Source organism: Impatiens glandulifera, chromosome 3 (assembly GCF_907164915.1).
Source record: "Impatiens glandulifera chromosome 3, dImpGla2.1, whole genome shotgun sequence".
Taxonomy (NCBI): domain Eukaryota; kingdom Viridiplantae; phylum Streptophyta; class Magnoliopsida; order Ericales; family Balsaminaceae; genus Impatiens; species Impatiens glandulifera.
The window spans coordinates 62,763,264-62,790,607 of record NC_061864.1 but is presented as its reverse complement, the minus strand read 5'-3'; the positions used below and the strand labels follow the sequence as shown (position 1 = coordinate 62,790,607).

Genomic DNA, 27,344 nt, shown 5'->3' with positions numbered 1-27,344 from the left:
TTTGGTAATGGTAGGTATACCGGAATATCGGTACAATATTGTATTAATTTTTTTTTATAACTTTGGCTTCTATGAAGTTTCTTACTTTGTTAAAGGTGATAAAAATCGTTGTTTTATACCATCTTATGTATACGTACATAGAAGCCTAAATGTTTATAGTATTTAGATTGAGGAATCTCCAGAAAGACGTTTTGGAAATAAAACTATTCTATTTCTATCTATTCCTTCCGTTCGACTAAAGGAAGGATCCCAAAGAATCAATATTTTTCTATTGTAAATATTATTTTAAAAAAAAGAAATAAATAAATATTCATCTAACCCTTTGAACCGATAAAATTATTAATATTATTAGTAAATATTAACATAATAATAATTTTTTTATTATATATATATATATATAAAAAAATATAAAATATCAACATAATAACAATTTGTCACAATTCTTATTATTTTTAAAATACATGAACCATTTTCTAAAAAAGAAAATTGGTTATGGCCGCATCGTGATTATAATCACATCATTTAGTGTTTACGTAATAATCTGATAAAGTAATTTTACATAATAAATTAAGACAAAATTAAAATTAAACACATTTTGAGAACGTAATCTCATTTCTATCTTTTTCCTCTAAGTAAATAAACTGATTATAATCTGAATCAAATTTATTCTATCTCTAATTTTAGGACCGACATAGCATTTGACGGTTTCTAAACCCTAACCTATGTATCCTAAACGATAGATTTGTCTTTATTTTTAAATTATTGAGAAAAAAGAATTATAAAGTAATTGATTAAATGTTAAACAAGCTCTTAAATTACTAATAGACAAATCAATCAATCTTTTACAAATGAATTACAAGTTTTTAACAAACAAACAAACATAAAAGAATAACACACAACCAACCACACAATAATCAATATAAAGGCGGGAAATCAAATCATATCAAACCCATAGCGGTCCAACTTAACGGTAAATCAAACCCGATTCCCTAACAATCCATCCATCTTAACAGGATACCTATCAATACAATCTTCCCAAGGACAATTATTAACAGAAGGCCGTACATCCGTTAAAGCTTCCCAAACGGCACTGTTACATTTGAAACCGCTCCCAAAAGCAATCTGCCATACTCTCTCTCCTCTTCTCACTCTCCCTTTCGCTTCCGTATACGCAAGTTCATACCAGATCGAGCTCGACGACGTGTTTCCAAATCGATGAAGAGTCATCCTAGAAGCTTCAACATGCTCCGGCGAAAGTTCTAGATTCTTCTCAAGTTCATCGATAACCGCTCTACCTCCGGCGTGTATGCAGAAATGATCAAACGCTAGTTTGAAATCAGGTATGTATGGTTTAGGTTTCTTATTCGTGAGTTTTTTCATTACTAGTGTTGAGAAGAACCATAACTGTTCGCTGATTGGTAGTACGAGTGGACCTAGGGTTGTGATGTTAGCTTTTAGAGATCCGCCGGCGACTGACATTAGATCTTTTGATAATGATAGACCGATTTTACCTTCTGTATCTTCTTCTTGATAAACGCAACGGAAGGATTTGTCGTCGGATCCTTTATGTGTTCTTACGATGTGAAGAAGTTTGTATTTGGATCTTCTTCGATCTGATGATTTGTTTGATAACAGGACTGCTGCGCCTCCCACGCGAAACAAACAGTTGGCGATCAGCTTTGATTTATCGTTTCCGGAATACGAATTCAACGTCATGTTTTCTGTACTCACAACAATTGCGTAAGTGTTCTTGTAAATCTGTAATAAATCGTTTGCGAGACCGATTGAGATTACTCCAGCGCTGCATCCCATTCCTCCTAGATTGAAACTCACAATGTTTCCTCTTAATTTGTATTTGTTTACAATCATGGCGGATAGAGATGGTGTAGGGTTGAACAAACTGCAATTCACAACTAGAATTCCTATTTCCTTTGGCTTGATTAACGTGGAAGCGAACAGATTATCGAGAGCACCAAACATGACCTGCTCTGCCTCCTCTCTCGCTGCAGCCATCGTCGGTCGGGGAGGAAGATAATGCATAGCCTCAGCGAAGTAAGTCTCGTCTCCTAATCCCGATCGTTCTAAAATCTTTCTCTCGAACTCGATTGATGATTCGTTGAAGTATCCACAGCGACGAGTATGATCCATGAACTTGTCGAACGAGACTTGTAAGTGAATGGGAGGTTTGTAACACGAGTAATCGACTAGATAAACAGGACGACGGCGAGTCATCATGTAAGCGGTAGATCCAAAGACTAATATTGCTGATAAACTTACTATACCGACCAGATTATACTCGAGGTGAGTCCATAAATGGTGAATATTTTCTGGGTTCATTTTCGATGCCTCGATCACGATCATTGCCATTAGAGGAATCAAACAGAGGGTTAACAAATGGGTGATCAAGTAATGGTAACCTAATTTCACATACTTGAGATTGACCGTCTGATGGAAATCTGGCATCCTCCGATCTCCTCCGCCATTGCCGGCCTGAGCTGCAGCTTCTGCTCCTGGTTTCATTGAGCTTGAATTTGTGATCAGATATTGAAGAAGTGCCAAAAGGATTGATCTATTCTATAATGGAATCAAAATCAATCAAAGTCATGCTACAAATTTAAGGAGAAAGGTTGAGAAATGGCCAAGAAACGGCACATTCATGGAAATTTCCTACTCTTATTAAGCTTCAGAGATAGCCCAATTCGATGCCTCGCTTCTCCCGCCGCTGACTTAAGTTGTAAGAATCTCTACACGATCATACAGTAAATCGTCAACATCATTCTTCTCGATGAATTCAAGCTTTTGGATGGATGCACACTCGATGAGAACATATACGCCCTTTTATTGGAGGACGAAGAAGGATTCCAGTCCAAGCGGATGATTATCTAAGGTATGATCCTTGATTCTTCTTCTTAACTTCTTTTTCCATGAATGTTATTTTCTACCCTCTATAAATAACTAAAAGACTACAGAGTAGCTTGTTCAAAACACCTCCTCAAAATCACATTGAATTTTATTTATTATGTACCGAAATTTTCGGTACAGAAAAAAGTATAACGATATTTTACCGAAATTTGGGTATAATAAATTTTTGATATACCATAATCTTCGTACAAATGGGTAGTGAAGTAACTATCCTCGAACTTGATTTTTAATTCACTATCCGAACGGGTGTTCATCGGTTTTCGGGGATAAATTTTAATTAAACCGAACCGAATTCGATATTCGGTTCGAATAATTCGAATTTAAACCGAATTTGTTTTTATTTTTATAAACTAACATAATCGGGGATAAATTTTAATTAAACCGAACCGAATTTGATATTCGGTTCGAATTTAAACACCGTGGCAGGGTACTATTCTACCACTAGACCACTGGTGCTTTTGTTATTTTTTTTTATTATTAAACTTGATTTCAAAATATTCTAATTTGATTATTTTGAACTTTTTCTTAACCTAAGTTTGGAAAAATAAATAATAAAAAAATGAATTTGGTTTTCGATTTGGTTTCGAGTTGAAACCCAAACTCGAAAACCAATTCGAAAACCGTATTTGAATTCGAATTGATTTGAAATTCAATTTGAAAACCGAAAATGAAATTCGAATTCGATTAATTCGAATTCGGTCGGATATTCGATTCAGACAAAATATTGAACACCTCTACCCAATCCATGACGTGTACTCATTACTCGATATAGAACTTATAAGATTATAATGATGGAAGAAAAAAATATAATAAATAATTTTAACATTAGTAATATCGAAATGTTAAAAATAAAAATAAAAATATTATTTACCTATATACTTATTTTTGTAGATATTGAAGAAGATAAATTAGAGTGGAGAAGAAGTAGAATAAAAATAAAAAAAATAAAAATTAAATATGAAGAATGATGAGAGAAAGTAATATTTTGTTATTAAAATAAAAGTTGAAGTTGAAGATTTATGGAGAGATATATTTTTTTGGGAATATAAAAATAAAGATAAAATATAGTGTTTTTATGATTAAAATCAAATTAAATGATGTATTTATTATATATTTGTAATAATGAAGCATTTGAAAAGTCACACACTAAACTTTAATAAAAAAAATAATATTAATATAGTCGGGCATCGGCTTTGAGTTTCGCAAACTCTTCATCCCGACTTTGTACTTGACTGGGTACCTTCTCCCCATGCCGAACTTAAACCCGATTTAAAATACCCGAACCCGACTATCGGGTACCCATAGGTATCGGGCATACGAATACTCATTGACATCCCTAAACATATTACTGATCTTATACTTTTCTTCCCAACAAATATTTGAGAGAGTCAAATGTAGAGATAATAGATCTATTGAGATTTTAAGTCTAGAAAAAATTAGTTATTTATAATTTAATTAGTCATTATTTATTTATTTATAAGTATTAAATATATAATTTATAAATATTGAAATTTTGGAAATTATCTAACTTTTTTTTAGGTATAATGAAAAATTTGACATTATCCGAATTTTGCTGTACTATATTTTGGATTAGATAATTTGTACACCAATAACCATGCATTAATATTTTTAAATAATACAAAGATTATTTTAAAAACTTTATGAGAAGAAGCTCAAGCCTTTTGATAAAAATTGAAATTCAGTACTAAAATGTATTCTTGTATATATTCATTTAAATGGAAATTTTATAAAATTGTATAAACCTAATGTTTTCATCTAGTAGTAGATATGAATATGATTTAATTAATTAAATTTGTGTTTATTTGAGAAATATGATCACTATCAACCTATTTAGATATTTTAGAGTTTTCCCGAAAACAATCACATTTTTGTGCATAAATTGTCAAAGTTAATTATATGTATATATAATATACAGGGGAGATTATTTTGTGAATTATTATCCAAATTATTGTATGAATCAATCCAGAATCATTGTATGCATAATGCATAATGCATAGAAAGTCTTAAAGTGATTGGATACAAATATATAAAAGAGAGGCTTATCCTAATTATAGAGCTTGTTTGATGTTGGAATTTTTGAAGAAAAGAAAAAAAGATTTTTTGAAAAGGAAAACTGTTTGACTAACTTTAAAACTAAATAAATTTAATATTGAGGGAAAATAAATTATACAATAATATTTTAATTAATGATTTTAAATGATAAGATTGAAAAAAATAAATTTTATATAAACTATTGTTGTATCTGAGGGGTAAACAATTGGATGGTCTTTTTATTATTTAAAACAAAAATATTATTATATTAATAATATTTATATAAATTGATTTAACTTATATATTTTTATAATTTTACTAAGAAAAAATTGACATTTCATTTATATTATTTTTAATTTTTAAAAAGAAAAAGATATATACACACCCTTTATACAAACATTTTTTATACAAACACCCTTTATATAGTACATTTATTTTTCTCTTTCTTGTATTTTTTTAAGATATATTTTCTCTTTTTTATCAAATTAAGTAGGTACTGTACAATATATTATTTTTCTTTCAAAAATAAATATAATTTTAATGGTTCAAATTTTTTAATTATTAAGAGAGGGTGATTGATTAAACTTAAATTAATAAGTTTGTTTTTTACAATTAATATTTTAGAGTAATAATAAGGATTTTAAGGTGAATGAGATAACCAAGAGATTTGAGTGAAAGACTTATTTAATATGCACAATAATTTATTTTGACATTTGAAAAGAATTTAGAAATGCATGAGCAGAGAAGGAAAATTTGAAGGGGAGTCTCTTGAACAGACTCTCCAAGTGAATGCGACAATAAAAGAGAAGAATGTGCTATATGCTCGGAGTACTGAAGGCAGAGGCCTATCTGGTAAAGGAAGAGGAGGACGAAGAAGTGTGCAAGTCGGATAACCAAACTGGCATGACCGATGTCAAGCTCGGGGTGGCTGGACAAACACAAACAAAAACAACAATATTTACTGTTATAAATGTGAAAGTATGAGTATGTTGCCAATGCTTGTTACTAAATAAAATGCTACAATTGCAGAAAACTATGTCATATTTTTAAAGATTATAGATTCGAGAAGAAAAAAGAGGAACCAACAAACTTCGAGTACCCATGGCATGTTGTTAATGATTGAGCTTAAACTTGTGGATTAGATATGGATGAAGAAATTTAGGCAATTGAACGCAACAAAACTTGAGAGTTGATCGACTTTCCTGAAGGAGCTCGACCCATTTGAGTAGAATGAGTGTACAAAAAAAAGATAAATGTTGAGGGAGATGTTGAGCGTTATAAGACTCGACTAATGGTGAAGGGTTATAGACAAAAGGAGGGAATTGATTATGATGAAGTCTTTGCTCATGTCATGAGAATGAAGTCAATTTGACTTATGAAGTCAATTTGACTTCTGATCTCGTTAGTTGCTCAAAATCAATGGACGATTCTACATATGGATGTGAAGTCAGCCTTTCTAAATAGAGTGCTGAAGGAGGAGGTGTACGTCAAACAACCACTCGGGTATATGAAGAGAGGGATAAGAAGAAGGTGTTGAGATTGAGTAAAACACTCTATGAGCTGAAGCAAGCTCCTCGTGACTGGAATGAGAGAATTGATGAGTATTTCAAAAAAAATGAGTACGAGTAATATTCGTATGAGCATATCTTGTACACAAAGAAATCATAAAATGATATGATGGTAGTCACTCCCTATGTCGACGACCTCATATTCACAGGAAGCAACGCAAAACTAATTAAAGAGTTTAAGGAGGTAATGAATAATGAGTTCGAGATGACAAACTTAGGTCTGATGAAATATTTTTTTTGGCTTAGAAGTGAAGCAATCAAAAAGGGAATTTTTATATCCCAAGAGAGTACGCGCTTGAAATTTTAAAGAAGTTTAAAATGGAAGACTGCAACCCGGTTTCTACTCCAATGGAACTAGACACTAAACTCTCAAAGTTTGATGAAGGAGAATGAGCTGATGTTGGAAGATATTGAAGCTTAATCGGAAGTCTAAGTTATTTTACAAGCACGAGACTCGACCTAATGTTGAGTGTTGGGATAACAATCAGATTCACGGAGGATCCAAACTATACACATTAGAAGACCTTCAAGAGAATTCTGAGATATGTTCGAGGAACCCTTTCACTTGGTTTTTTCTATTCAAAATCAGATGACTACTGATAGTGATTGGTGTGGTGATGTTAATGATCGAAAAAATACTTTGGGTTATGTATTCCTACTTGGGAATACGACTTTTACTTAGTTGCAAAGAAGTAGCCTATTGTAACTTTGTCGACCTGCGAGGTAGAGTATGTAGCGGTCTCTTGGAGCGTGTGTAATGAAGTCTGACTTTCAAATTTACTAAGGCATTTAGAAGTGATCCGATGAAGGGACTGTGATCCGAATTGATAACAAGTCGGCGATCTAGTTGACAAAGAACCCGGTTAATCACGGAAGGAGCAAACACATCTACGTCTGATTTCATTTCATCGGAGAACAAGTCAGAGAAAAAAAGGTTGAGCTGGATCATGTTGAAAGTGAGCTCAAGCCGCTAACTTATTCACCTAGCCACTGCCGACCACACTGTTGGAGAGTTGTAAAAGGCTGATTGGAATGAGAGACGAGAATAATATTTAAGTTTAAGGAGAAGATTTGTTGAATAAACTTAAATTTATAATTTTTTTGTTTTTGATGTTTAGTATTTCTAGAGTAATAATAATGATTTTTAGGATAAGTGTTATAATCAAGAGATTTGAGTGAGAGACTTGTTTAATATACACAATAATTTATTTTGACATTTAAAGAGGAAAATATTTGAAGAGTCAAATACTCTTGCCTATACAGATTTGTAACAATCCATTTGAGATGAATAAGAAAAATATTTTTCTCTCTTTGTTACCAAATTTGTATATTTTTAAATTTAATCATGATCGTTAATTTATTATTATTATTATTATTATTATTATTATTTTGACCATTTATTTGTTTTTTCTCAACCTTAGTTGTATCTCTTTATAAAAAAAAATTTACATTTATAAGGCCAGGTTAAATTGATTTAAAATTAATAAGCCAATTTCACATTTAGGTCTCTCCTTTAAAATAAAAAGTTCCTTTCATCTCGTCCTTCACTAAAAATGATCATCATATATTAATATGTATAAGAATGTATTATTGTGATATATTGTACTTATATGTCACTATCTTATTTAATAAAACAAAATGGAGTGACAAATAAGTATGTATGATAATCACACAATAGCTTGTATAAGAATCCATTATTGAGATTAGTTTATATTACTTTACCATCTTCATCAAGATTCTTATTGAGATTAGTTTATATTACTTATACGTCACCATCTTCTTCAATAAAATGATAGAGAGAAGTTAAATTAGGTGATAATCACAATTAATTTCAAAAGTAAAGTAATCTTTACTTTCTATAATCTAATTATTTTTACTAATACATTCTATAATCTATTTGATAGACTAATATATAGGTCTACCCTTAAAGTATGGACAATATTTGAATTTTATCTTTAAAGTATGAAACTCTTATTTAAGTCCTTCAAGTATGATACATTTTAATATTCACCATTTTAAAAATAAAAATAAAAAATAAAAATAAAATGTTGTTTTGTTTATTTTTTTCATACTGCGGTTTAAAGCCAAGTCGAAGGCTCGAGCTCGGCTCGTTTAGCATATATTCGGGCTCGAGCTCGGTTCAAACTTTTATATTCGAGTTTGAGCTTGGCTCATATGTATATAGTTGGGATCATGAGTTGAGTTGATCAAGCTCGGCTAGTTAAGAGTACTCATTTTGAGATCTAGTTTACAACCTAGAAGAAGACATCATGTTAGGGGAAGAACTTCACCCTTTTTGGAGTATTAAATAGTAATATATTAATAAATATTAAACGAATATGTTTGCGAGCTGACGAGTCGAATATCTAAAAGTTATAGTTTGACTCGTTTAAATTTTAAGTTTTTTAAACGAGTTCGGCTCGTTAAGACTAACGAAGTAGCTCAAACGAACTTTTTACCAAGTCGAGTTTCGAATAGCTCGCAAACAACTCTCTCCACTAGATGACAACTTATATTTTTTATATACAAGAAAGAAGAATCATTTTATTAAAAAAGTGAACAAAACAATTTGTTTTGAATATGATTAGTATTTGATCCATTTACGTCTCCACAATGGGTCGCGCCAGCTTAAGATTTTCGACCTCAAACACCCTTTCAATACTTCTACATTATTCCACTGCATTTGTGCATACAATCCCTACAAAATTATCCCATGTCTATCTTTTCAGACATCATCTTGTTAATAATGTTAATGAGTCCATGAGTCATCCATCTTATAGTGTATGTTTAATTTTCGAGAATTCCAACTCACAAATCTTTCTCTTATAAATAGTTCGTAAGCGGATCTTTCATGTTTACTAAGATATAATGTCACTTCGAATCAAAATGGACATTGTTCTTTTCATGTAGATATTCCATGCCAAAAGCAACATCATTGGCTATAATCCATATTTTTCTTCCATTAACTTGTTTAAAGAACCATTAACCTTGTACTATGTTATAGTTGTTCAATTGGTCATAGGAACATCACTAACTACACCATACAAGGGTGAATATGATTTTAAAGTTTGAGGGCAAATTTCAAAATAAACTTATTTGAAGATGAATCTATCTATTAGTCCATTTTTATATTTATAAAATTTGATGGATTTCTTTTTGAAGATTTATGTGAATGAGAAACTATTTAGAAATATTGAGTATTATTAATTATTGCTTCTCACTATCAAACTCTGCTACGCAGACAAAAGAACCCCATGTGGGTATGATCCAAAATCAAAACCTAAATAAAATAAAAAAGTTGCACAAAAATGGCTTCATGAAGTTCATTATATTTCCATATTTTTGACACAAATTAAAAACTCAATAAATCCATCATAACATCAACATTTTTTTCAAAGATCTTGATTGGATATAAATTTTCAAAATATTAGCTGTCAAAATAAATATCAAAATGAGAAACTATGTTAACTTCATACATCACATTTTCTCATATCTATGTCTTAGTGAACAACACTATTCATTAGGGAAATTTGACGATAAAGTTTGCACAAATGACCATTTTAGACGAAAATACCCTTTCGCGTTATGCGACGCTGTGTCGCGTGATGCTGTGTCGTGTCACGCGAAGAGATTACCTGACAATGTTTGTAAAAATGACCTCGCGTGACGCGATAATGTTTACAAAAATTACTACGCGAGGTAATTTTTTCAAACATTGACGCGATGTCATTTTTGCAAACATTATCGTGACTTTTGAGAAATATTTTTTTTAATTTTCTAGTATCATTTTTTTAAGTTATTAACCTTGACTAGGGACAATTTTCTGCATGACCTTCCCTTTTGATTGAAGGGTGATCTTGTTTCTTTTGCATTATTCTAGAATATAAAGTATTACATATATGAAAATTTTTAAGATTCCCAAAAAACGAAATTCTCGTATTTAAAAAAAAAAGAGGTCACTCTTCTTTTTTTCTTCGTGTGAGAGCCTTTGGAGCTACCTTGGGTGAAGGAGCATAATGTCACAGGCTGAAACTCGATTGCTTGATTAACTCCTCGATCCATTTGGCACTAGGCTAGATTAACTCAATACTAGCTAGTTAACTTTTTAGAAAATACAAAAAGAAGGAACACTTAAAGAGAGTAAAAGTTTGGAGAAAAAAAGATTGTATTGAATATTACTTGAGTTTTAGTGTGTTGTAGTGTGTACAAGACTTGTTTATATACAAGTGAATGGATATTTCTAGATTCTCTTTATCCTAGAATATTTTAGAGATTTCTAATATCTACATAGACTTAGGAACTCCGAAACTCCTAAAGAATTTTAAAAAGTTCTATTATCTAGTAGAGAATTTTTGAGAGTTTTATCACCTACTTAGAAATAGAAACTTCTAGAAAATTCTAAGGAGTTCCACAAAAGGGAAAAGCCTAATAAAATCTAGAATATTCTAGGGTATGTGCATTAAGGATTGACATCTATGGGGTTTTGATCACCCCATTGAATGGGCTGTGACATTCTCCCCCACCTAAATCGTGGTCATCCTCGGCTCGACCTTGCACTGGTACTCGGTCTGATTTATGACGACCTTTGAACGGTCCCTCGTATCTGCGTACAAGCCCCTTGTGTACAGATCACAAAGACTTAAATTGTTGTGGGAGTAATTTCCCCAATACTCGACTACACACCTCTTCAGATTTACCCCTTTCTTCATCTTCTTGATGGTTTTATTCAAAGATGCTCGAGCATGATCTGTTTCCTCTACTAAGGATTTGGCGAGAGTGAAAACGACGTAACATGTGGCCAAACTTTGTGGAGTTGATGGTTGTTTGGTGTCATTGGCCTTGAGCCCCTCGAAGGCCTCCACGCACACTATTTGGACTTTCTTGGATACTTCCCTTTTCCCTTAGAATCGCCCATTATCCGTCATAGAAAAAGTGGCATTTGTCTCTTTACCACATTTGTGACCTTGGTTTAATCGTATTGCCGAGAACACGTCCATGCCTCTAATTCTCTTATTGTTGGTATAACACTAGTCTTTTTGTGATCCAAAATGATTAGTGAATCAGAATAAGGAATTATACAAGCGCATATCTGATCGAACCATTGTAGTCTCAACACTACATCGTAATCATTCATAAAACTAACGTAAACGAGATATTCCCTTCTAGTCTCCGATCTTGGTGTGCACTTCCTTAGTCTCCCCGGTCACCGGCTTGACTGTTGTATTCATAAACTTGATCGTCCCTCGCGTTGGGTTGATGCGAAGACCCAACGCCTTAGCCACTCCTTCACGCATAAAGTTGTGAGTAGCTCCAGTATCGACTAGTGCTTTGATGCTTCTTACCCCGATCAAAGCTTCCACGGACATCAAGCCCCTCTTTGTTCCCTTGATTGGTTTCGTAATACTAGCTTTCACATCATTGAGTAGTCTTAAAAATCTCATTTGAGTCCCTCTTCTTTCTGAGAGAACTTAATTCCTTTAACTGTTGCAACCTTTCCCCATTAAACAGACACATAAACTTTATGTGATTATTAGCACCACAAATATGACAAATTTCTGGTTTACCCGATTCGTCGGCTTGCTTCTTTGAATTGTTGTGTGGATGCCACTTCTTGGGTGGGCGGTCTCCCTCACCTTTCTCCTCATCATCTTTGTTGAACTTCGGTCTGTCCACAGATACATTGAGCTTGATCAGCCTCTCCGCAACTGCAATGGACTCGGAGACATTTTGCACCTTGTCCCTTTACAACTCTAATTGTGCCCAAGTTTTAGGCCGTTAACAAATGTAAACAGAGCCTCCTATTCTGTTAGACTAGGTAACTCGAGCATCAATTATTAGAACTCCTTCATATACTCTTTGATGGTCCTGTTGTGCGCAAGTTGACTTAGGCGATTCTGAGCCTCGAAATCGACGTTCTCTAGGAAGAATTGATGATTGAACTCGGTCTTAAAGTCTTTCCACGTTTTTATTCGTAACGTGCCTCGTTCAATGTTTATTTCACGCCTCCTCCACCACAGTAGTGTCATCTCTTTCAAAAAGAAATGTGTTGTTTCCAACTTGGTACGATCATCAAGTATATTTGATGTCCGAAAGTACTATTTCATGTTCTAAAGGAAGTTCTCAACTTTCCTTGCATTTCTCGAGCCTTTGAACGGAGTTAGCTTAGGAACATTTATCCAATGAGGTACCACACCTCGAAGTTTCCCTCCATTCCTCCCAATCCGACCTTCCATCACATCGAGCCTCCCCATCATTTCCCTTTAGAGAGCATTGATCATCGTATGATTTTCTCCTCGATTGTCTCCTGCATTCCAGATATCATTAACCTCACCTCGAACGGATCTTATCACTTCGTCCTGAATGCTACGATTCGAATTGTTAAGGATCATGATCTCATTCTCAAACTTTTCACCTACCTTATCCAAAATCGTCACCCTATCGGCCACCGCGCTAAACACTTCGAGAGCCTCCTAGTGCTCGCACATGCCTTCCTCAAGTCGGCTCACACGCGCTTCTATGTTAGCACATCTCTCGACGGACTTGCCCCTCTAGGATCCCTTATCCTTCTGTTGGCCGATCAAAATCTTTGTGACTTTGGATCATGAATTCATCTCTTCTTGCATGATCTTTTCTTGTATGCGGAAGCACAAATGCAACTCTGATACCACTTGTCACGGCTAAAACTCGGTCGCTTGATTAACTCCTCGACCCGTGCGGCACTAAGCTGGATTGTCTCAATACTACCTAGTCAACCTTTTAAAAAATGCAAGAAAAAGGAACACTTAGAGAGTGAGAGTTTGGAGTATAAAATTGTACTTGAATATTACTTGAATTGTAGTGTGCACAAAACTTGTTTAATACAAGTGAATGAATCTTTCTAGATCCTTCTTATCCTATTAAAATAATATTTTATAATAAATAACTAATTTTTCAAAATAATTAACATTAATGTAGCACCTCAACCTCTTACAAAATAATAATATTTATATTAATTTTACAATAATTTTATATCTTACTCCTTATATATACATATTATTTCTCTTCATTTTTTTGTTGATCACAAATATCGTATTTTTATTTTTTCATTCCGACCCTAACTCAAATCCTTGATCATGTGAAACAAAAACTTATCCATGAATCAATATCGAAATCAACTAGAGAAACATGAACTTACATTTCATACAAATTAAAATAATGCATGCAATTTGAAGAAGAAAAAAACAGAAAAAACTACCATCACTATGATAGTTGGAGCTTTTAAGTGTCTTGTGGGTTTCCTTTTTATTTTCTTTCTTTTTTTAATTTTATTTTGTGCTTGTATTGCTCTTTTTATTAAGCCATATGAAATTGTAATGTCTTTCTTTGAAATTTTTTAAAGATAAATATGACTCCAAAAATTGTGAACTAATAATTTTATTTTCCCATTTTCCAAAAAAAGCACCAATTAAATCTAACTCATTGAACTATTATATATATACAATTTAACCAAAATATTACACTAGCTAGATTTAGTAAAAAGAAAAATCTAACAATGTAAATATATATTTTAGTTGTTTATTTAAAAATTGACAATTATAAAAACATTTTAAAAATAAATCTTGATTCACCACTAGGGTGGTGACCTTGACCTTCCCTAAGTTGAATCTCTTAGTCACCGACCTCCTTTGTTGTTCACACACAAAATGAACCATTTTTTCATAATATATTTTTTTAAAAGTATATTTTATATAATTATCAAAGTTTAGCATAAAATACATTTTGAATCAATTACTTTAGTATATAAGAAAATTCTCTTTTGGTAACTCAGGATAAAATTTGATTCAGTATTATGGTCGTGATCTTGACCTTTCCAAAGTTGAATTGTCGCCTAGCCTAGTTCCAACCGCCTTTGTTGGTTCACGTACACGAAAACGAACAATTTCTTTGTAATTTAATTTTTTTAAAGAATATTTTATATAATTATCAAGTATAGCATAAAATAAAGTTTTGATTGAATTACTTTAGTATATAAGAAATTTCTCTACTTGTAAACCGGGATCTATTCAAAGGTCTAGGCCAACTTTTTGCGTGCCAATAGTGTAAACTATGTCTCAATCATTTTTTGTTTGTGAAAATAATTCGGGTATTGTTCGAATTTGTAACCCATCAATCGCACATCTCACCCCTAGCTAATCTCTTTGATCTGAAGTTGTCTAAAATATCATATACACACTTTATAAGAAATGTCAATAAATGTAACAAAGGATTATGTTTTTATTAATTGCATCAATATTTCTTTTCAACAAATTTTATAAGAGAAGGGAATAGAAACTTTATTCAGCTTCATTATTTCAACTTAAGTTGAGAACAGTAAATCCAGAATTGATTAATTATTTCTTTGCATCTCTGGTACCAATTCACTGGAGCTTTAGATACCTCATCCTGCATATATTTAAATAAAATACCCATCAAATAAAAATTGAATATTTTCTCAAAATAATGAAAATTAAAGTATGATTACTCTGAAAAATATAACTAGTAATAGTTTATTCCTTTTATACTCACTTCCTAGAGTTTTTTCTTTATCTTTTAGAAATAATTTTAATTTCACATGTTCATAACATATTGAATTTACCTATGTTCCTGCTCGTCCATGTTGTGTTGTTGACCAGACCTGGCAGTGGTCGAAGACGAAGAATTGTGTTTGTAAGGTGGAAGAGGGATACGACCAGAGTCGATGAGATTGACATCTTCTTCAAGCATATCGTAATGTCTCTTCACATCCTCGGCTGTCTTATTGCCGCCAATGAACCTGGCCATCTTCTGCCACCTATCGGGCGTGTCCTGATCGAAAATGGCGACAGCATTTTCGAACACTTTGTTCTGTTTCACTGTCCAACTATTGGAACCTGAAGAAGCCATATTAATAGAGAATATGTAATAGGTTTTAGTGTTCTTGTGTGTTCTTGTGGTGTGCATACTCTTTGTTGTGGGCTGGTCTATTTATAGTTGAGAGGAGAGAATTAGATGTGTTTTTTTGGAAATAAACATGAAATATGATCATCATTTAATGGGGCAGGTGGGGTTTTGTTCCTTTTTAATTATTCTCCTTTTATTTATTTTTTCTTGTAACAAAACTTTTGTTGATTCCTTGTTTTACTTGGGCATTTGTTTTAGGGTTTGTAAGTCTTGTTATAGTAATATAAATAAGATTAAAGGTTGCCTATAATCACCATCAGTGTAGACAACAAATTTGTGCAATAGAGAAGAGGATTGAAGAAAGAACTACCAATTGGTGAAGGGATGAGAAAGTTTTATTTTTTTGACATTCTTATAATTCTTTTAGAAGTGTAGATTGAAATAGTTTTGGATCAAAATAATTTGAATAGTGTACCCAATAAAACCAATCATTTGTTAAAAAAAAAAAAATGGTTTGAGTTGAATGGTTAAAGCTCATGTCTCACTTTTCTCTCGAATCCCAAAAAACAAAGAATGAAAAACCAAAATGACTCGAGTTCCTTTTGAAAACAAATTCATAGAAACTACTTTACAGTTTCAACAAGTTGTTATACCCCTCAATGTCATTGGTCTCAAGCCTTGGCTTTAAAAATACAAAGAAGAGATGGTCTTTGTACTGAGTTTTTATTTAATATATTGTACTAAAATAGTTATGAATTTTGGAATCAACAATATTATAAATATTAGCTTTTGTACTGAGCTAAGAAAAGAATTTTCATATTTTTATTTAACATAATTCATAAATTTTATATATTAATAATTTATTAAGTGAAATGTTATTTTCAAATTTTCTCACTTTATTCTTTTATTTTATGTAAACTATAACATAAAATGAGAATAGCTTGGCTTTGTCTCTTCTTATATTTTAATAAAGAGTATTTATAATAGGGCTCCTTAGGAAACAATAAAATGATAAGTAAAAAAGACCAGACAAAAGAACCCTAATAAAGTCAAGAATTGAAAACTAGTGCTCCAAATTTTTATTGAATTTTAATCGTTCTCAACTTTTATTTCTAATACAATTCCTCGTGTTCTTTGCAAGCCATAATTCACTAAATAATAGGGGATGATGTGTCGCTCATTTTCTTAGAAATTGTTCGACGGTGTTGAGCATCACCTAGTGAGACCAAGTACATTCCACATTAGAGTCCCCAACTATTTGGTGTACTTATTCCACAAATTCTTCAATAATGTAAGTATTCTTAGATTACTTGAGTTGAGTTTGTCGGGAAAGTAGGTTAACATGCATCACAACAAAGTGTGCATATAACATTTTTAACTTATTTAATGACACTATGAAATTATTTGAGATACAATTAATCTATCATATGGAAATGTTTAGTAAACGCTTCAAGATTTTATCATAATCGTCTTTTTGTTATTTAGTCGATTCTCCTAGCTTCTAAAGTAGTCATATGATCTCCTCGCTTGACGATGACCAACGTCAACAACTATGTGTTTCCTCTAATGATAACTCACGCAAAATCTAGGGTCAGCCAACTTGAACTCCTCAATCAAGTCACAAAGTCTCAAATATCACTATCATAGATTTCAATTAGTAGTTTCAAAGAGATCTTATAATATATTTGAACATCTTATCTTGTTAGACTATATTGGAGACTCTATTCTTGGTCATTTCATATGTAAAGTAATCTTGTATGCTTTCACATGCTACCAACCACCAACCCTAACTCATAGTTTCCACAGAGTAAGTGTGTTGATGTATCAAAAGACATTATTCACACATAAACAACTTGAGTACTTTAAGTTTAAGAATAATTCATTCTAATTTCAACGCGGACTCTTAATACTTAAAAGAACATAATATTCCGCGAAAAAACTATATTGACCACAATCTTAACAAACTATTTATTCAAGGCATCAACTTAATACTTTTTATAGGACCAATCCCTTTAATCAAATTAAGGAATACAAACACATTAGTTTAATTTACATGTTTAGTGATATTAATTTCTCAGTAATCCATAAATATATACATTCCCTTTTAATACAATTTTTACTAACTATTCTTAAGTCCCTATAATATTTTAATAATTATACCAATTAAAACTTAATAACTTAATTTGTTTATCAAACAAAGATTGTTGGACAAAATCTAAAAAAATCCAAAAAATCAAGATCAAACTAGCTTTGTGTGTCTAAGTTTGAGAAGATTATGAGGTCCATATCGAGAAATCGCGATAAATAAGAATGAAATCTAAGTTTAAATTAATTATTGAATTATAGATACTTTTTAACTTGCATGGGTTGTTGTAATTGGTTTGATTTTACTTGAGTTATATAAATTATAGTTTTGATAGATTCTTGAATAGTAGATAGAAGATTTAGTGATATTTGTAAGATATATGCCTCTTGGATGATCGATCGATCACTGATAAGATCTGGAATCCTTATCCCCCTTGGACTGGAGTATAGATACTGCGGGCCATGATCTTTTTCTCTCATAATTAGTCTCATAAAGCTTTTACGACCAATTTCATTCCCCTTTTGAACCTCTATGCTTCTGCAACTTGATGATCAATTGACAATGCTATTTGTGGTTCTCCTTCATTCCCTCCACGTCGCCTATTGTCCTTAACTTGTGGAGTTTCAATGACCTAGCATCATAACAAGACTAATCACCATGATCTATTCTATTCAACCACTTTATTATACTATTTATAATAGTATATATGTTTCAAACATCCAACAGAATACAAAAGATGAGGTAAACAATAAAAACACATGAATTTAACGTGGTTCAACAAGGTTAAATTTAACTACGTCCATTACCAGAAAGAATATTATTAAGAAGATCACAACAAATATTACACCATGACATAATAAGGTTATTACACGAGTTTATATAACACTCTGTTAGAATCTAAACCACAATAAACGAGAATAAAAGCGATAAAGAAGAACGAACACCAAGATTACGTGGAAAACCCTTTACGGGTGAAAAACCACGGGCAGAAGAGAAGGTTTCACTATAACGAAGATTGTACAAATTTTTGGTGGACAACTTAAAACTGTATAAGAGAAAAGACGGTTGTATACTCTATTTTTTGTCTAACCCTAAAATATGATGTAAATTAAAAGAGGTAAGACCCATTAAGACTACAGGTCCATACAGTGCGGGCAAAGCCCACTGACCCAACAAGAATTCGGGCCACAAACTCTAACAATCTCCACCTTGAAACGAATTTCAATCTTTGATAGCATAACCACAAAATTAAACCTCTTCCACCAAAGCCCCTATGGACATAACTCAGCAATGAAGACCAACCAAGTTCAAGCAATGCTCAAACTTGGTAATAGGAAGTGACTTGGTCATCATATCTGCAGGATTATTATGTGTACTCACCTTGCTCACAACAATATCACCACGAGCAATCACATCACGCACAAAATGATATCGTACATCAATGTGTTTAGTCCTCTCGTGAAACATCTGATCCTTTGTCAGAAAAATAGCACTCTGGCTATCACAAAAGATTGTAGAAATCTGCAAATCATCAATAAGTTCGCCAAACAAGCCTTTCATCCAAATTGCTTCTTTGCAAGCTTCTGTAATCGCCATGTACTTTGCCTCTGTAGTAGACAAAACAATTGTAGCCTGCAACATAGCCTTCCAACTAATAGCGCAACCACCAACACAAAAAATTTAACTAGACAATGATCTTCTCTTATCAAGATCTCTAGTGTAATCTGAATCAACGTAACCGACAACTCCATCTCTACTTTTCCCAAACTGTAAACAAACATCAGTAGAACCACATAAGTATCTGAGAATCCACTGAACTTCTTTCCAATGTTCCTTACCAGGGTTTGCCATATATCTACTAACAACACTAACTGCATATGCTAAGTCAGGTCGTGAACAAACCATAGCATACATAAGGGAGCCAACAACACTAGAGTATGGAACTCGCGACATATAATCATCATCACTATCTGACTGTGGTGACAAAGAAGACGAAAGTCTAAAATGAGCAGCTAGTGGAGTACTTACCGGCTTGGCACTTTGCATGTTAAACCTACTAAGGACTTTTTCGATGTACCTCTTTTAACTTATGTACAATTTATCAGCCGGTCGATCTTTAAGAATCTCCATTCCAAGCATCTTCTTTGTTGCACCTAAATCTTTCATCTCAAACTCGCTACTCAACTATGCTTTCACCTTTCTGACCTCTCTTTGATCTTTAGCGGCAATTAGCATATCGTTAACATACAACAACAAGTAAACGAATGACCCATCATCACATACTTTAAAGTAGACACAACTGTCGTAACTGCTCCTCCTGAAATCATGAGTGGTCATAAATGTATCGAATCTCTTATACCACTGTCTTGGTTACTGTTTCAAACCATAAAGAGACTTTTTTCAGCTGACATGCGTAGTCCTCCTTTCCTAAGGCTACGAATCCCTCTGGTTTCTGCATGTAGATGTATTCCTCAAGTTCTTCGTGTAAGAATGCACTTTTTACATCTAACTACTCAAGCTCAAGATCGTGGAATGCCACAATACCTAGTAAAGTCCGAATAGAACTGTGCTTCACAACTGGAGAAAATACTTCAGTAAAATCAACACCTGGAGTTTGACTATATCCTTTTGAAACAAGTTTGGCTTTATACCTGGCTTCTTCAACTCCCATCGTACTTTCCTTTCTCTTATACACCCACTTGCAGCGAACAACCTTCTTGCTCTTTGGTAGCTTCACTAGATCCCATGTAGCATTCTTGTGAAGCGATTCCATTTCTTCCTGCATAGCGATCATCCACATACCAGAGTTTTCGCAGGTAACCGCATCTGAATACGTCGTAGGTTCTTCTTCTGAATCAATCTCTTCAGCCACATTTAATGCATACACAACTAAATCAGTCTCTGCATATCTCTAAGGGCGTCTAATTTCTCTACGAGGCCTATTTTTAGCAATTGAATGTTGTGGAGGTGCTTCTGAGGAGCTAGCATCATCCATAAAAACTGGAATAGGCCCTGGAGTTTGCTCTGGTGTAGGTTTTAACCCAATCTCAAGCTCCACCTCAATACTTGACTTCTGTTGATTTCCCTCGGAGGGAGTTGAAGACGGAGACCCCTGAATCATGCTAGTCTCATCAAAAACAACATCTCTACTGATGAAGACTTTACTAGTCTCAGGACACCACAACTTGTATCCCTTCACACCTTGCTTGAACCCTATGAACACACACTTCACAGAACGAGGCTCTAACTTCCTATTATTCACATGAGCATACTCAGGACATCAGAAAAATTTTAAATCAGAATAACTAGCAGGAGAACTAGTCCATACCTCTTGTGGAGTTTTTTTTATCAATAGCAGTCGAAGGAGAGCAATTAACGAGATGACATGCATACGCAGCGGTCTCAGCCCAAAACGACATCGGTAGCTCAACATTAAGGCGTATACAACGCACCTTCTCCATCAAAGTCCTATTCATCCTCTCTGCAACTCCATTCTGTTGAGGATTATGTCGAACTGTATGATGCCTCACAATACCTTCAGTTCTACATAAAGTATTAAACTCATTAGAACAAAACTTCAAACCATTATCAGTTCGGAGATGCTTCACTTGCCTCCATGTCTGCTTCTCAATCATTGACTTCCACTCTTTAAAGGTAGAAAACACGTCACTATTTTGTTTAAAAAAGAATTCCCAAACCTTCCTAGAGAAATCATCTATAATAGTCAACATATAGAACGCACCACCTTTAGATGGTACTTTAGAAGGCCCCCACAAATCAGAATGAATGTAGTCTAGTGTCCCCTTCGTATTATGAATACCAGCCGAGAACCTAACTCTTTTCTGCTTACCAAAAACGTAGTGTTCACAAAACTCCAGCTTCGTAATACCCTGCACATCAAGAAGCCCTCTCTTGTTCAATTCGACCATGCCATTCTCACTCATGTGACCTAGACGCATGTGCCATAATCTTGTGGCATCGGAATCAGACATAGACAAACTAGCAACAGCAACATCACCTGTAATCGTAGAGCCTTGCAAAACATATAAATTGGCAGTTTTCCTGAGTCCCTTCATCACAATAAGAGACCCCTTGCTGACCTTCACAACTCCACCTTCACCGGTGTATTTGTACCCTTTAGAATCAAGAATACTCAATGAGATCGGATTTCTCTTCATGTCAGGAACGTGTCTTACATCACCAAGTGTTCGAATAGTGCCATCAAACATCTTAACTCTAACCGTACCAATACCAGCAATTCTGCAAGATGCATTATTACCCATCACAACGGTACCTCTAGAGACCACTTCATATGTAGAGAACCAGTCCCGATTAGGACACATATGAAACGTGCATCCAGAATCAAGAATCCATTCGTCGCTCTGTTTCGAATCAATATCAGACGTAACGAGGAGTTCTCCATCATTGTACTTTTCAGCAACATCAGTTTCGCCATATTTCTCTGGTTGATTGCTCTTATGATCCTCACCAACCCTCTTATTCTTATTTTGTAACTTATAACACTCAACAACAATATGGCCTTTCTTCTTGTAGTACCTACACGTCTTATCCCTGTTCTTGGATTTTGACCTACCACGGTTATTGCTGCTAGAATATCTCTCATGCTGTCTACCTCGTGCAACAAGGCCTTCATCCATGTTATCTAAACCAACGAGTTTATGCATCTTTTTTTTCGAGAAGAGTGCATCATAAACCTCATCTAGAGTCAAAGTCTCACGACTATAGAGAATGGTATCTCTAAAATTAGCATACGAAGGAGGTAGTGAACACAATAATATCAGCCCTAAATCTTCTTCATCGTACTTAACCTCCATAGATTCCAAATCAGAGACTATTTCTTTAAAAACAGTTAAGTGATTTTCTAAAGACGTACCGTCAGACATACGTTGGGAATACAAGTGTTGCTTCAAGTGTAGCTAGTTAGTCAGCATTTTCGTCATACATAATTGCTTCAATCTTAGCCAGAGTGCTGCGATAGAGCCTTACGATCAGCTCGTTGCTTTTCTTCATCAGTCCACGAAGACGACATCTTGTCAGCGCCATATAGCGCATCTTCCAGATCCATCTGTGCCAAAATAGCTCGCATCTTCACTTGTCATAACGAAAATCTAGTGTTACGATCCATCAACGGAATATCGTATTTCATAGTGGTCATGATCAAAAATAAAACAAACAAATTTTGCTATGATACCAATTTGTTAGAATCTAAACCACAATAAACGAGAATAAAAGTGATAAAGAAGAACGAACACCAAGATTACGTGGAAAACTCTTTACGGGTGAAAAACCACGGGTAGAAGAGAAGGTTTCACTATAACGAAGATTGTACAAATTTTTGGTGGACAACTTAAAACTGTATAAGAGAAAAGACAGATGTATACTCTATTTTTTGTCTAACCCTAAAATATGATGTAAGTTAAAAGGGGTGAGACCCATTAAGACTACAGGTCCATACAGTGCGGGTAAAGCTCATTGACCCAACAAGAATTCGGGCCACAAACTCTAACACACTCGATCCCCCGAAATCCTAAGAACTGAGACTGGAAGCGATTTTCTCAAGGCAAAAACTTCAACTTTCTAAAATACTTGGTTGGATCTTTAAATAAGCCTCGGCTATGTAAACATCAATATTTTGTCAAGGAATCTCCAAAATATTGTCACAATATTTTTCTAATTGTATTATCATAACAAAAAATCAAACTTTTGTATGTTAATCTTATTTTTTATATGATGATTATATACCAAAATATATAGTATCATTTTGTTCAATAATCTTTTTCTTTGCACCAAACAATTTAATGTTACTCAACAATCATTTTAACAACATAGTTACTTAGCCATTTCCATTAGTTGTGACTATCTGAGTTTCATTTTTTGGTTCATTTTTGTGACACTAACTAGTTGGATTTATTAGGGTGTTTTATATTATTTGTTGATTTTATTGTGGAGACGATACAAAAATTTGAGATAATGTGAGTTTGAGAAAATTGAAGAAAAGTTTGGTGTAGGTTTGAAAAAGATGAAAAAATAAATAAATATGTAACTAGAGAGAGTCAATCCAAGGGTGTGATTTAAATATTTTGTCAAATTAATAACTAAAACAACTAATATAACTATTATTACTTTTAAAATGTTGAGAAATATAGACTTATTAGGTAATAATTTTTTGTAATGAAATCCAATTGATCAATACATTCCCTATATAGTTCGTCTCTCGACATTGTGGATTGTGTTCGATGTTTCATATTCTCTAAATCAAGTTCGCCCTTTTACATTGAATTATAATAGTTTTTATTTTATTTTGTAACTCTTGTTGAGTTTTGTTGGGATGTTTTGTGTTCTTTGTTGGCTATAGTGCATGTGGATCTACTTGAACAATTTAGAGTTCATTAGTCTTTGGGTAGTTTTCTTTGTCTTCGTTGTTATATTTTGGTTCTTTTTGAACATTAGTATATTTTAAATGCATGTTTGAAAGAATGTTTAATTAACTACAAAGTTTGCCTTTTTTACATTAAGTTATAATGAGTTTTATTTTTATAACACCTTTTGAGTTTTATTTGGGTGTTCGAAAATCCAAATTTTGTTTTCTTTAGGCATAATGGATCCTAACTCATCATCAACGAACTTGAATTTGTTAATTCAAAGGAAACTAGCCAAAGTGTGATTGTTAAATGCATGGCCTAGATCTTTTTTTAGTAACAAATCAACTTCCATCACTTAAATTCAATCTAGATGTTCAAACTTGATACCTCGAGATGGTATCCTCTTATTCAAAACATCTCACCACCTAAATGACTCTATGCGAGTTTCGAGTTGTATTGGTATTTGTTTTGAGGAAAAAAGACGAGAAAACTCCATGAATGTATAGACAAAGATCAGACAAGGAACAATTTCATGGGATTGTAAGCCAGCTAGAGATCTCAAGTTAACATCATGCATAAGGAACAAGCTCTTCCAGCCAGACTAGTATAGATGCTTCATTGGGTGCCTACTTTATTTAGATAATTTCTTACAATGTGAAAAAATTGAGTCCATTCACTAGTAATAAGAGGCTATGCTTCACTTGCTAAGGTATCTAAAGGTTCATCCTTATTTGGTCTCTTTTTCTAATCAAGTTCTCATTGCCAGCTGCAAAGTTACTCTCATCACGACTAGAATTCGTGTCCTCAAACCTACAACATATTTAACTTTTGCATTTTTCATTGAAGTTCTTTTATATCATAGTAAACCAAAAAAAAATATTTGAGTGTTTGATATATATATAAAAAAGAAAATGTGTGATATTAAATTAAAGGGGTTTGCTTATATTTCCCTGCAAAGAGGTCCTAGCTAGTTAATTCTTGTTGTTGAAGAAATATTTTTATATTTAATATGCACCTCAAGTAACAAGAATCTTACTTAAGACACCAAATATTACATATTCGATTATCACTAAGACCGTCTTAAATTAAAATGAGGTTGGGCTAACTTCTCAAGAAAAAAAATAAGGTTGTTGTAATTGTAGAACTTTGTTTGGTTTATTAGTACAAATCAGATAGAAAATTTATGCTCGAGTGTGAGGAGTGGATCTATGCATTAAATTAGTTTTTTTGTGTGTGATTCAATAAATTTAGGAAAATTAAGATTAGGGGATTTGAACTAGGTTAGGAGAATTAAGATGAGGGGATTTGTGCGGTCAACAAAATGAACATGTTTATGAATTTAAAAATGAGTCTCCATATGTTTTTTTTAAATGACATAACGCATTTCATTAAAAAAAAAAAAAAAAAAAAAAAAAAAAAAAAAAAAAAAAAAAAAACATACATGAGTTCATGAATTAGAGCAAAAACAAACATTTGCTTTAATTTTCAAGATACAAAAATACAGCAAATGAATTACATCACAAACAAACAACTCAAACAACAATTAGTTTATAATCTCACCTAAAAATGTTAAATTACGTGACTTCATAATAATCAATGCTCCAAGTTTGACACAAACACCATTTTTTCTCATTCTTCGGGATTCGCCTCCAAGTACAAGTGAGGGAGTTGCAATCAACCGTAATACTCCTCCATACATTTGAGTGTCTTGAATTGTAGTATAAGGAAAGAGAATATTGAACATAAGGAAACTATAATTTTTTGGTGTATAATCTTGATTTAAAGAAATAAGATTAACATAAAAGGGAATTTGAAATTTTGATTATGTTAATATTTTGGAGATTATTTACCAAGATATATTGTTGACAAAGATGCAGTCGGACACTTTAGAAAGTTAAAGTCTTTGCCTTGAGAGCATCGTTTCCAGTTCTAGATTTGTATCTGTAAGGGTTTTAGAAGACCGAGTGTTATATAAACTCGTGTCATAACCATTTTTTGTCATGATGTAATTTATGTTTTGGTCTCCTAAAAAATACACTCTTCTTTGGTGGACGTAACCAAGTTTAATCTTGATGAACCACATTGAAAGATGAGTGATAAGGGGAGGGAATTTTGAAGAGAAAATGGGAAAGATAATGATGTGTCACTATATCATTGGTTGAAAAAATGATAAAAGATTAGGAGAGAGAGAAGAGAGAATTTCTTTTATTTTCTCGGTCAATCAGATTGTGCCACGTCATTCTCTCTCTCAAATTCCCTCTCCCAATAATTTCTCACTTTGAAATATGTGTAATTCTTTATTATTTACGTCGTCTCCCGTATTTCCGTTATAACAAACTAGTATTAGAGCAATGTTAATTCGATTGTTTGTTTCTTCAATACAGTTGACAACAATAAACAATAAGATCGATAAGTTTTGGAAGAAAATGCAATGTGGAAAATCAAGATACAGACTCTACTGAAACAACATGGCTTATATATGGGGGGTCACTAAAGTTACCGACATTAGCAGAAATAATCGCTAAGATGGTCATTCTAGAGGAGAAGATGATGTGACAGATCAAGATGCGTGTTCTACTAAAATAATATGAATTATGGCGTCGTTGAAGTTGTCAGCATAAGCAAAAATAACTGTTGCAATGATCATTTCGATGCTGTATGACAGATCAAGATTCAGACTATATTGAAATAATAGATTTATGTGGTCATTAAAGTTGTCGGTAGTAGAATAAATAATTGTTGAGATGGTCATTCTCGAGGAGTAGTATGATAGATCAAGATAGACACTCTACGGAAACAACAGGTCTTAAGGGGTGGCTAATGTTTTCGGTAGAGGTGGTAAGAACCGTTGAGATGGTCATTTAGGAGGAGAAGGCACATTCAACAATATTTTGTGCCTTGCAGATGATGTCATCATCGGAGTTTAAAAAAGAAGACTAATACATATGGGACATTTTAGAGTATTCAAGTAAAGATGGAGATTTTCTAAGTAGACTTGAATATTTGGGTTAACAAAAAAGTGTTGAGTTGTCTTGGAGAAAACTTTAGATCTTGAAGAGAGATGATAGATCATCTAGACCACTAGTATTGACTAATGCATCTAGGTTATCTCTGATATTGACTAATGCATCTGGACCACCTTTAGCATTGACTAATGCATTTGGGTCACCTCTAGCATTGATTAATACATCTAGACCACCTTTGGAATTGACTAATACACATGGTCCATCTTTGACATTGACTAATGCATTAGGGTCATCCAATATTGATAATGCATCTAGGTCATCTGATATCAACGAATGCATCTAGGTCATCCAATATCGACGAATGCATCTAGGCTATCCGACATCGACAAATGTATATGGGTCATCTAACATCGACGAGTACATATCGGTCATCCGACATCGACGAGTGCATCTGGGTCATCCGACATCG

General features: G+C 33.3%; 2 protein-coding genes across 2 annotated transcripts; both read right to left on the bottom strand.

Annotated features, from left to right (window-relative positions):
- Window positions 1–780: 780 nt before the first annotated feature.
- Window positions 781–2,791, bottom strand: LOC124933015 (3-ketoacyl-CoA synthase 4-like). Its single transcript, XM_047473739.1, has one exon. It carries the CDS (start codon window positions 2,518–2,520, stop codon window positions 976–978), a length of 1,545 nt encoding a protein of 514 aa, XP_047329695.1. The 5' UTR covers window positions 2,521–2,791; the 3' UTR covers window positions 781–975.
- An 11,984-nt stretch (window positions 2,792–14,775) lies between these two features.
- LOC124932523 (protein RADIALIS-like 4) lies at window positions 14,776–15,491 on the bottom strand. The gene is made up of 2 exons (XM_047473170.1): window positions 15,157–15,491; window positions 14,776–14,963 (listed from the first exon to the last, which is right to left on the bottom strand). Exons 1-2 carry the CDS (start codon window positions 15,441–15,443, stop codon window positions 14,939–14,941), a joined length of 312 nt encoding a protein of 103 aa, XP_047329126.1. The 5' UTR covers window positions 15,444–15,491; the 3' UTR covers window positions 14,776–14,938.
- Window positions 15,492–27,344: the final 11,853 nt, after the last annotated feature.

Excerpts from the sequence above, each read along its gene's own strand:
- LOC124933015 (XM_047473739.1), bottom strand. The coding sequence starts at position 2,520 with ATGAAACCAGGAGCAGAAGCTGCAGCTCAGGCCGGCAATGGCGGAGGA.
- LOC124932523 (XM_047473170.1), bottom strand. The coding sequence starts at position 15,443 with ATGGCTTCTTCAGGTTCCAATAGTTGGACAGTGAAACAGAACAAAGTG. Across the intron at positions 14,964-15,156 it reads ATGGACGAGCAGGAACATAG|GATGAGGTATCTAAAGCTCC; the intron begins GTAAATTCAATA and ends AAATATATGCAG.